The sequence below is a fragment of the Asparagus officinalis genome, chromosome 7 (assembly GCF_001876935.1).
Source record: "Asparagus officinalis chromosome 7, Aspof.V1, whole genome shotgun sequence".
Classification (NCBI taxonomy): domain Eukaryota; kingdom Viridiplantae; phylum Streptophyta; class Magnoliopsida; order Asparagales; family Asparagaceae; genus Asparagus; species Asparagus officinalis.
In genome coordinates this window covers 140,770,133-140,782,070 of record NC_033800.1, presented here as the reverse complement: position 1 = coordinate 140,782,070, position 11,938 = coordinate 140,770,133, and the positions used below count along the sequence as shown (strand labels likewise).

The following is an 11,938-nucleotide window of genomic DNA, read 5'->3' as shown; positions in this document are numbered from 1 at the left end:
ATATCACGGATTTTTTTTCCTTCTCTCAAGGACATCTTACAAAAGCTTAAACTAGAGAAGAGTTTTGAGAGACACAAATTTCAGGGGAGTTGTGGGGGAAAAGAGTTTAAGGGGTTATTTGAAAAAATCTCCAAAGTTTTAGGGAGTTTTGTGAAATTAACCCTTTTTTCAAAGGTCAAAAACATCCATAGATCTTAAACAGATTCCTAAAATATGTTAACAGTGCCCAAAGACACAATAAAGAACAAGAATCTATTAAGAGGAGGATTTGGTCCCTAACATCACTTTAATTTATTGTTGGTGAAGTGTGAATACTACTGTAATTTCTGCCTATAGCTAAATCTATATATGATATAAATATGTAACTCGACCATCTATTAAAGTTGCATCAAAAGATAGAGAAATTGAGGTGAGATTATTACGATTTAAGAGATTGACTAAAAGCATTAATTAGCAAAACCACATTATGCAAAGGGTGACTCGACATTTTCGACTAGACCTATCCTATTAATTACTATATCCAAAAGATAGAAATAAATATTCGCAAGTGCACACTGAACTAAACATGTACTTAATTAAGGAAGTATTAGGCTCAGCCCCTTTTTTTCTCAAGAAAAAGATAGACGCACCTACAAATAGAATGTCACGTATGAATTCTATTAATTTAAATATTCTTTTCGTATATGTAAAAATCCCATGTTTACACGATGATCCTCCTTATCTCTAGCTATGAGAATAGGATACTTTGATTTCATATTGAGAAAACTTAATTATTAAGCAAATTGTAGGAATAAAGGCAAAAGCAAAAATATTCACAGACAGCAGCAAGTTAAAGAAGGCTGAACAGGTAAACTCTGCTAATTACAACATGCATTAAGTTTCTAAACTGAATCAATGCCTAAAATACAGCACTACTCATCCTCTCCTGAAGCCTAATCTCTCTATTAAACCTCCTAATGAAGTCCTCCACTCTCTCGTTAAGCTCCTCATCGCTCATCCTCACGTAATCATTCTCCTCCATCGCACAACTCCTCTTCTCCGTCATCGTGTTCGCCCTAGGAAGCAAGTCCTTCGACATCTCGGTCTTCGTGAGAGACAGTTCTGACCACCTCCTCTCGTACTTTGGTCTCTCCGGCGCAACCTCTGTGATCTCTAGTTCAAGTTCCGGCTCCGGCTCATCAGACACCGGCTCCTGCTTTTGCTCAGCTGGTTCTGCCTCCGGCTCCGAGTCTAGTCTTATTTCTTTTGAGCTTTCTCCCTCCTCACGAGCATTGCTCGATTCTCGAACAACATGCTTCGGTATTTCTTCTTCCTCTCCGGCCATGTTCGACGTTTGAGGTATTGGGTTCGAGTACGCACTTCTCGCTTTCGGTACGTGCCTGACGTAATCATCGTAGAGAGCATCGTTACTGCTGGTCGAGGATGAGGAGGAGGCGAAGACGCCGGATTCAGCGGCGACAACGATGATGATGGAGTTGGAGACGAGGAACAAGAAGGCCGTGTCTTTAAAGAGGGAGGAGAGGGGTACGTTAAGGAGGGAGACGTAGAGGAGGGGGAGAGAGATGACGAAGATTGAGATGGGTAGTTTCTTAGAACTGGTGGGAGGCTTGGTGAGGTTTTTGTCGGTGTTGTTGTAGGAGTCCATCTTTAGTTTCGGAGGAGTAGAGTCTTGGGGTTGGGGGGGTTGCGTACATTTGATGAGTTATGTGGGAGTTTGTGGAGATGGATGCGGGGTTTATATAGAGGGCCTAGTCATTGATATTTGTGAGGGGAAATAATTGAGATCGGTTAAGTTTGTAAAAAAGTGAGAAGATATTAAAGTTTGGTGGAGATTTAGAGTGATTGGACTGTTGGCAGGTGTCCAGTTTCTGGGTCCCGGACGGTGAGCAGAGTAAGGATTAGGAGTTAGGTTAACAGCCTCTCTCTCAATCTAATCCGTTTTTGGCTGTAAATTTAGTTGATTTTTGGTTCGTGCTACGTACTATTTGATAGTTTTAAAGGAAGAGCAGCAGCTGTAGATCTCCAAAACTAAATCCTCGATCAATTGCGCATGCGATTAAATTGGTGGTAAAAATTACACTAAATCAGCGTGGGTTTTGCGGTAAGCCCTTATGAAAACCGCCTCAGTAGCTTTTGCAGAATTAAAACCTCCCCTATATTTTTTTTGAGCAAATTAATTACTAAACCCCCGTTAACTTTCAAAACATATTTTTATGTCGTTTTCCGGTTCTAATTTATGGGGGGTTACCTGCAAAACGCACAGAAACTTATTGAGGATTTTCTGCAAAACAGAAAAAACTAACGGGAGTTTGGTATAGTTTTGAAAGTTGATAGGAGTTTAGTGCAAAATACCTGCCAAGTGAGCTCAGAGGACGTTAGAAGAGCCTACCCTTTTTTTCTGTAGCATAATATAACTTTGTGATATTGTAGGCCTATGATTTTATCAAAGGCTCAAAAGCTCACCAACCAAACAAAGTAACATTCGCAAGTGCACTCTGAGCTAAACATGTACTTAGTTAAAGAGAAGGCTGCTATTTCCGGATGACGAGAGGCAGAGGGGTCCAACTATTCACACTCCCAAACAGTAACTTTGGGGGTGTGTGAGGACTAAATTGCCCTTCTCCCAAACCAAAACAGGCCAAGTCCATTCCAGAAACACCCTCAACATCAAAAGGGCATTTTCGGCAATCCAACTCCCAAAATTACTGTTTGGGAGTGGATATAGCAAACATGTAGGGAGAGACACAAAAGTACAATGCGGAGGGCCGTAATGGGCCTAGTAATAATTCATCAGACAAAAAAAGGTCAAGGCATTTTTTTTTCTTTTAGTTTCCACAGAATAAAATCGAACGAATCTGTGGAGCAAAGACGTGGCTTTTCTTTGGCAGTAAGTTTCCCATTGGGGGCTGAGGCTGATCCGTTCGCGCTCGGCTTTTAAAAAGATTCTTTGGATAATTTCGCAACACATGTAATCCTACATCGAATGATTTTAATTGGCGTCCGTCCTGTTGTTGTCTGCTCATTGGCTGGCTGCCTTTTGCTTCCTCTGATGGGAGAACAGCGTGCGCTAGTAAAGTTTTATATTTTATTTGCTTTCAAAAATTTTCAAACAGGGCGACCGTAACGCATTAGTGCTATGTAAAATAGTGATGGAATATAGATTGGGGGAAAGAGATCGTTCAGTAGACTTTATTATTTTTTTTAAAAAATTTATTATAAAAAAAACATTATTTACTAATGGTTTACTTAAATAGGCTGAAACTCAAGCACGGTGCAGTTGTTTTTTAGTTATAGGGGCGAACTGCAAATTTACAATATTATATAGTGTAATTTTACATAACTTTAGGGGTGCAACTGTCCTCTGAGATTGTAGATCGATCAAAATCCTGCTAATGTTAGTCCTAGCTCGGCAAAACGATCAGAATAGGACAGGACTTAACTAAAGTTTTGTCGACAAGTGTTTACCAATAAATAGGACATGATTGTGCAAAGTTTGCTTAAGTCGAGAACTAGTACGGATTAAGCTAATACTAGATTAGCCTTTATAAGCCGCCACTCTTTGGATATATTTTTGACCTCGAAAGGTGGAAGTAGGCACACGCACGTTTGTGCTCCAATACAAAAAGAAGATACGTTCTACTGTTTCGAAACTATTAAAAATGATCAAACCCCTAATCCTTCTGGTGGTTTTCCTTTCTCCGTTTTGCGACCTTTTCAAGCTAATTATAACCTGCTGCGCATCGTAGCTTTTGACGACTTTAATCGTGATTTCTTCTTTAGCTCAGTCGATTTTTTTTATTTTTTTTTTTTACATTCGTTTGTTCTCGATCTTGGAATTGATCCTAAAATAATCCCACACCCTCATGAATTTACCTCGCATCAAGGGTTAATAACGAAATCTACATGAACATGTCGTTAAGGCAAACCTTAATTATCCTTGATGCCTATAAAAGAACAACTTGTTCCTGATTCTCAATAGACCTGAATTCATGTTTCACTGGTAGGCTTCGAGTTTACGCAGTTGCAGATAAATTCTATATACGTAACGCTACTTCATAACCAAAAGGAGCTTAGTATGAACTCATAGCAAACAATGCACAGCTTACACGATAGCAACCCGGAAGTAGCCCCACAAATATCTTCAAGATGGACAAGTCAATTTGTGTAGTAGTAGTAGTAGTAGTAGTATTAACTCCATAAGATGACTGATACGTCCAGGTTTATGAAGGAATAGGCCACTGGTGAAGAGATTTCAGAAGCCACAACCCTGACTCAGCTGCAGCAGCCATGGTTTCTTCTCTAACGTATCAATTATTCATGGAAGCCACAAATGCTCTCACGCAATACAATCTTCCACCCTACAGAATAAAAGTGACGAGCTAACAGAAATAAGAAGCTCTCAGAATGGAAGGCAGTTTGCTGTGGAAATCACTGGTTGTTGTTCGCATCCTCAGGAGTATTGCCTCCATCTAAAAGAGTGTATAAAGAGATGATTAAAATCTTGCTGATATCGATAAGTTCAAATGAGGAGACGATCGGGATCATCTGTGGTACCTTCACTTTCAGCAGAAGCATATGCTGACCTACGTGAGCGTGTTTGCTGGTGTGTCGGCTAAATTGAAATGAAGAGTTTGATGTCAGCAAGAATAAATCATGAAAATAATTTGATTCAAAGTTTATCAGGCGAAGACCATACTAATAAATTTTTACAGCTCATATGTATAAATTATGACAAGGACAGATGGGGATTCTTGTACCTGCAGCTTTGGTCGAAGCGCTTCCAGTGGTCCTTTGGGCTTTTCAGCCTGTGCACCTTGCTGTGCATGAACAAGTCGAACAATCAATTAAGACAGAACATCACCAGAAAGCCTAACAATATCATCATAGAAGACCACGTCATTAGTAATAGAGATTTTAAATATACCTTGCCTAAAGCCCAATCAGCAGAATCAAAGAAAGCGCGTTCATGGTCCTGAAAAAACAAATGCAGCTTTTAAGTTATTTCTTGATATATTTCTAAGACATAAAAAAACACATAGCAGTAATGAATTAAGTATGTTGACAATGGAAAGTAAAGGCCCTTACCTTGGATATAAGTGGAGGCTTTTTAGGTAGCATTCCTCCGTACTTTTTCTTGAGTGCTGCCTCCTGAAAAGAAAGGGTTAACATATAAAAACATCCATGAATTGGAATTAAATCAAAATCAATAAATATGGATGTTGAACCCAAATATAAAACTACAGTTTTATGCAGATTGTGTCTGGTAATAGATAATAAGTCCTGAAATCAAAGAAAAGAAATATCACCTCCTCTTCAGGAGAGGGCATGGGATTCTCCTCATTATGGCCCATGTTTTCTGGGTTCTCAGGTACATCTGCAGCGGTCTTATCATGTAGAGTTTCCTCGGCCTGCACTTGTTCCTTTACATCAGTGTCCTTTGGGTCAGACATTTTTTTCCCCTCCAATTAAACCTGTAAGCCAGATGCAACAAAATGCGTTTTTATTCCCCGTGCAATGTTAACAACTGCACGCATTGACTTATTTATAGTTAAGAGAGCATGCATATATAAAACTTTTGAGACATAATTGAAATTCATTTTCAACAAAGACATGAAGATTTTCTCTCCCTCTCTCTCAAAAACGAAAAAAAAGCATGAAAAATACAAACAAACAAGCAAGCAAGCCAGCAAGCTAAGACAAAAAGATTAATCAAACAAATGCAACACCATGCTTCTAGCAAAGCTAAAGCACAAGCATATCTAAAGAGAGATGCCATAAGTTATCAACTCAGTTTCTTGATTAGTCATGTTAGAATTTACTTGATAAACTTGTTATGATCTTGTATGGATTGATAAAAGATCCTGGATGTTGAAAATTTCTCAAATTACATGACCAATTCAACTATTTTACATATTTACGACTTTTATATATCTATGTACATAGTCATAAATCTATCATTTCATCATGTATAGCTTGTGGTACTACATTTCAAATTGTTCAAATTAGTTGCCATTACCCTGTTCAAACCCTCTATGGTTATTTTCTTATCATGCCTCCCTCTCTCATGATCTTTCACATGTAACTCTCCGTGAAATCAAACTAAAAGAGGAGCATGCCAATATATATTCTCTGAGAACCTTGACGTGGGTAGAAGTCATAGAAGGAAAAACCACTTATTGGCAAGCCATGTTACATGGATACGGGTGCAGGGGGCGGACACAGACACTAGTGCAGATCCGATAGATACACAACAACATTGTAAAAGTTAGGATATGCGGACCCGGCTATACACATACATATTAAATTTAATAACTTACATGAGATCGAAATTGTTTTTCATTCACATGTTATGAGAACTAAAATCCTTATATCATTTTCATTTTTCTTTTAAAAAGCAGATTAAAAATTGAAAAACTACTCATTTTTGAACTAGATACCCAAACGCCCCTTCAAAATCGTACTAAAACGAACTTGTCCCGATTTCAATGAATTGGATAATTTAAGTTGAAGTGTACGATATACATTCAAGGAGTGTATCACAAGTATTTTGAATTAAAGCAGTGTTATATAATTGAGTATACGTCTAAAAATGTATGTACATATTCACGAAGTGTCCAAGGTGTGTCGGACATGGATACAGAGGATATGGGGAGCTTAGATGAATGTCCAAGTAACCTAATTGACAAGGAACAATCACTTATTGACTTCACAAGGCTTCATATCTACAACGTGTAAACAAGACATTATGACATTTTATTAATGCAAGATTCCTAATAGCCACTTCAGTCACAAACCAAGTGAATGTAGATAGTTCAATATCCCTTATCATAAGGAACATCTGGTGTACTGTAAGTCCACGAACTCAAATATTATCCATCTATCACATTTGATGGAAGACCATGTGAATAATTACAACATGAAATCAGCGATAATACTAGCTTGAAGATATTGAAACTAACAAGTGCTACCTCCATTATTCTACATTTCCTGCTAGTGAATGCCTTGTATTTAATAAATGTTTATTTCGAAGAGAAACCAACAATTGAGCAGTTGGATTATATAACAAGTAGCATCCTACACTAGATGTGTGATTATGACCTCAATTGAACAGTTGGATTGCGTCAAAAATTGAGAAGGTTTGACTACACTCCTTTTCCTGTTCCTCTAAACCACAAGAAATACCATATGCTCTTTATAGCCCAACGTAACAGAAGAAATATTCACAGATCTCAAATATTCAACAATAGGAAGTCATTAGCGCCCTTAGAATCTGCTATATATGCATTGAAATGTATGAAATATTAACTTCTATCAAATGCAAATTTATACATTCAGTAATATTACCACAAAGAAACAATGCCTACATGTATAAATTTACGAACAAAGGTAGAAATGTATAGTGCACTACTTTTACTGTTGTTGTCATGTGTGCAAGTATTTTAAGGTTATTGCATCAGTGTGGCTACATTTGCATCGTATTGCACGTCAGTATTGCAATATGATTCGCATTCTAGGTTTGTTTAAGGCTACATATGCGTATTCGGATCATGCCTTCGTCCTAGCCTGTACCACACCAGCGATACCAATATTACTTCAGGGAATCTACTTTACCTAGAAAGACAATAAGTATCAGGTCACCTTTCCCTGAACAAAATCTCCCTCTTCTGCAGTTATATAAATTTTGTAGCATTATTTTCTTTTCTATTGTATTGAAATAATCTTTCAGGACCTCCATAAATTCATTTCCCAACTTCAATCCTAAAAGTTCATCGTGAAGAATGAATACAGATATGTAATATACTAATAGTATGTACATGGTAACTCTTCCATGTAATTGTTTATCAAATTGTTAGATTATCTGTTCCACCAAGAAGGTATGCATTCTAAACCAGTGCAAATCATAAGCTTACACTAAATAGGATTACAAACATAATATTTGCTTGTATATGTGATGTGATGTTAACAAAGATTTACTATGCCCACAGGTCAGTATTGCGTTAAGCATCATAAACCTTCTATTCAAACTTATTTATCCATGAATGCCATGTTTGAGACCTCTCCGCAACGAACATAATTACTACAGTGGATAAGTTTTCTTTTAAGATGTTGCTGATCTGAATTTGAACAACATCTCACTTGAATTATGACATTAATGAGTTTTTTGGGTAGAACAATTAATAAGTTTTTTGGCTAAGCGGCGTAAGAAAAGGAATGGCTATGAAGCAATTTATTAGACCAGATTTACAGGTTTGAACTTGAAATGAATGATTGACTGAGATTTAACCTATGTATGTTCTCTTCTGGATTCCAAAGCAAAGTAAAAGCGCAAACTAACCAAATGACGACCTAATTAAAGCAAAAGGTAACATGGATGCATTAGAGGCCCTCCCTTGTACACCAAGATGTGATATATTACATGTCCCATCATTGGATTTTCTCTTTCTAAAAATTTGATATTGACCAAACTTTCATGCATGGGTGAATATGCGAGAAGCACCAAATATCTTAAGTGCACTGAACAAACATGGAGGAGACGGAGAGTTGATAATCACTTTGGACTTGCTTGACAACTCCTTAATCATATGTTGATTGATGACCAAGTTCAGGAGACCCCGTAGATTGATGAGAAAACGTCAATAATAATGCTATTGTCTTGTCATTTAGAATGGTTATCATGCTAATTTCATTTAAAATGAAATATGGATGGGACATATACTATAGCTAAATTTCCAAAATAACTATCATTTTGGTGGGATTATATATAGAAAGATTGGAACCGGTTGACTAAGCTCTATCACTATCTTGACTAATTCCTAAACATTTCCCGATTGGATATCTGATTCAAATGAAAGAATACCAAAAAATGGCGTTATAATTCGTGAGAACAAGCTGGAGGTCAGGAAACAAAACCTCCAAATATATTGAAATACTTCACATGTGACACTGCTTTCGTTCAACCATTTGACATACAAGATAATTGGCCAGGTATCTAAAGAAAATATAATTGCATATTTATGACCGTGTCAATGGTCCAGAATACTAAACTTAAGGCACTCATATAGCCATTAAGTTTCACATGTGTTGATATTGATAATGTTTGAAAATGAAACAATGTAAACAACATATAAAGTTGATCTATTATTGTAGATCCAGAACGCCTATATATACCATTATTGCTGGAATCTTGCAGATGGATATAAAAGTTCAGCTAAACAACTCATAAGACGCCTGCGTGGCCTGACCATATTCTCCTTAGTGCTTAAAGTTCATTACACGACACAAGTCCAAAGTCACGGTGAGGGTTGAGGGTGATAATGTTAACTCCAACACAACACGTATAATGAACACACTATATACCACATTTAGAATTTGTCCAAACATGAAAACATTGAGAGAAAAGCATTAGAAACCAATGTCCAGATACCCTTAATATAGGTAAAGATTTTATATTTTCTGAAAAGGTTTGAAACAGTAATAATTACACAATGGATATCACGTATCATCAAAAATGTCGTAACCAAAAGCAGAGCTAATGACTATGGTTTCCATGCAAAATATTATTATTTTTAATGCCTATCCAACCATCTAGTGAGCATTTTTGGGGAATTATTGTCATCAAATGCAATTTTCAATAAAAAGCATTGCAAAGACACTGAAGTATCAAACATATAGTTTATTAATATAAAACTGTAGTCATGGCAATTGTTCAATCCCATAATTCTACAAAAACAATGAGAATGCAAAGTAGATGTGCTTATCAGATCAAATATACCAGAACAGAATAAAGCATAAAGAGGTTCATTTCCTAACTTCCAGAAGAACTGTTGCATCGATATCCAATTCATACATAGAAAATTGGGTATTACATTCCTATAAAATCTTAATGTCATTGTTTACTATCGGGAGGTCCAACAGTCTAGCATGACTCAAGGAGGTAGTGGTATGACTTTTTCATTAATCAAGATTTCCTACATGAGATGGCAAGCCTTGCCAATAATTGCTCATCAGAGTAACCTCAATATCCAACTCCCTCTTCCTCTTCCTCTAACAAAACAGTTGCTAAGCTTCCACAATAAAAGATCAACTTCTACTCAACTATGTATACTTGGGAACCTTACTTCATGCTTTATTAAAAATCACCACATCGTTTGAAAAGAATGGCCAGGGTAAAGTAATGGCTATTAACTTATAAAATTATATAACTCATGATGCATATTCACATCCTCCATCAAGTTTCGAACTATCATTTGCTAAAATAGGAATCCAGATCCTCTCATCTACATTCTTTTTCACTATATGATTATGATTCTTTCCAAGTGTAAAATAAGCATGAGTGCATATAACTAGTTTTATGGTGTTAAGCACATAAGATGTAGTCAACATTTTTGTCTTTGACAGACCACTGAAAGTGGCAACCAACAGTACAAATTTCAGCTCTCCTAAGATTTTCATCTCGAGCGTCAAATTCCAAAGTAAATTATTAAAATCAACACACTTATATACAGAAGCAATATATGTAAGAACTACACACTTGTATACAAAGGCAACAAATGTAAGTACTTTTTCATCAGTTGATTGCTGATCAAAAAAATTGTCATCTTCTGTTACTTGATTAACACTATAGTATCTCGACTAGGTTAGTAGATTAATTCAGTGTGATGCTCATTCATTGATTGATCGCTAATAAAAAAAACTACATTTACTTGATTGACAATACAATATCTCGACTAGGTCAAGCACATAAGAGATAGATCATAATCAAGATTTTCGTCTCAACCAGGCTACTAAAAACTGTCCAAATGATTTTCATCTTCGACGTCAATTTCTAAACTAAATTATCAAAATCAATACTTGTATACATACAAAACTAATAAATGCAAGAATTCAGTCATCAATTGATCGCAGATCAACAAGAACTTTTCATCTCTCAATTCTCTGATTAACAACAGCATTATCTCGACTAGGTTAAGAAGATGAATTCAGTATGAAATTGATATCATCGTCTTTTAACATCATCATATTTTGTTACTAAGCGTCTGATCGTAATTCAAGATTCAAAGCCACAGAAAGGTAATCATCAAAATCAAGAAATAAATGATCGATGATTCAAACCCTAGATGTTCACAAATGATCTCGGGGGAAAAAAGAAAAAAAAATAAGGAAATAAATTAGGGCGCAGATCATCAAGAAGAGAATAATTACATATTTAAAAAGAGAGAGAGAGAGAGAGAGAGAGAGAGAGAGAGAGAGAGAGAGATTAATCTCACCCTAGCTTGCTCTGAGACGGGAAATGGCGTTTGAGTCTCGAGGGAAGCAACAGACGATTTACTAGAGCTGGAGGAGACAGGGGTGTTCTCGTAATTTAGGAGAGCGAATCGGGTTGGTCTGCGTTGGGTTGCCTGAAAGTGTGTGGGGCCGAATATATTTCTGGAAAGTTCTACTAAAGGTGTACTTTTGTAGGCCCAATCTAGACCGTAGCCCATTTATGTTGAGTTTTGGGCTTGCCTACAGGGCCATATTTCGTACAGAAAATTCACACGAAATCGGAAAAAATAAGGTTTTTTAAGGTATTGGCCACTTAAACTTTCGTATTTAAACTCAGTCCCTCAGATCCTTGAAATTGCCATTTAGTCCTCGAATCCATAAGTTATTTTGAAATTAGAACCTCTATTCAATAATAGAATGTACAATTAGAATAATTTAAAATTTGAAGGCCTAATGGCAGGTTCAATGATTCAAGGGACTAATTTCAAATTATGAAGAGTCATGGGAATGATATGGGGGGAAAACGCAAATCTACACAGGGGCAATCTCTTAGGGGCTGTTTGGATTGATTTTTTAGATAGGTATAAGGGTGGAAAGCTGCCAAAAATATCAGCTTTTTGGCAGCTTTTCCCCAAAATCACATTTATAAAAGGTGATTTTGGGAGAAAGCTGC

At 36.6% G+C, this 11,938-nt stretch overlaps 2 protein-coding genes across 2 annotated transcripts; both read right to left on the bottom strand.

Moving 5' to 3' along the window:
* LOC109849047 lies at nucleotides 849–1,716 on the bottom strand. The gene has a single exon (XM_020418817.1). It carries the CDS (start codon nucleotides 1,643–1,645, stop codon nucleotides 899–901), a length of 747 nt encoding a protein of 248 aa, XP_020274406.1. The 5' UTR covers nucleotides 1,646–1,716; the 3' UTR covers nucleotides 849–898.
* Nucleotides 4,011–11,399, bottom strand: LOC109850596. The gene is made up of 7 exons (XM_020420643.1): nucleotides 11,268–11,399; nucleotides 5,307–5,471; nucleotides 5,086–5,148; nucleotides 4,925–4,972; nucleotides 4,758–4,817; nucleotides 4,555–4,612; nucleotides 4,011–4,469 (listed from the first exon to the last, which is right to left on the bottom strand). The coding sequence occupies exons 2-7, from the start codon at nucleotides 5,448–5,450 to the stop codon at nucleotides 4,429–4,431; spliced, it is 414 nt and encodes a 137-aa protein (XP_020276232.1). The 5' UTR covers nucleotides 5,451–5,471; nucleotides 11,268–11,399; the 3' UTR covers nucleotides 4,011–4,428.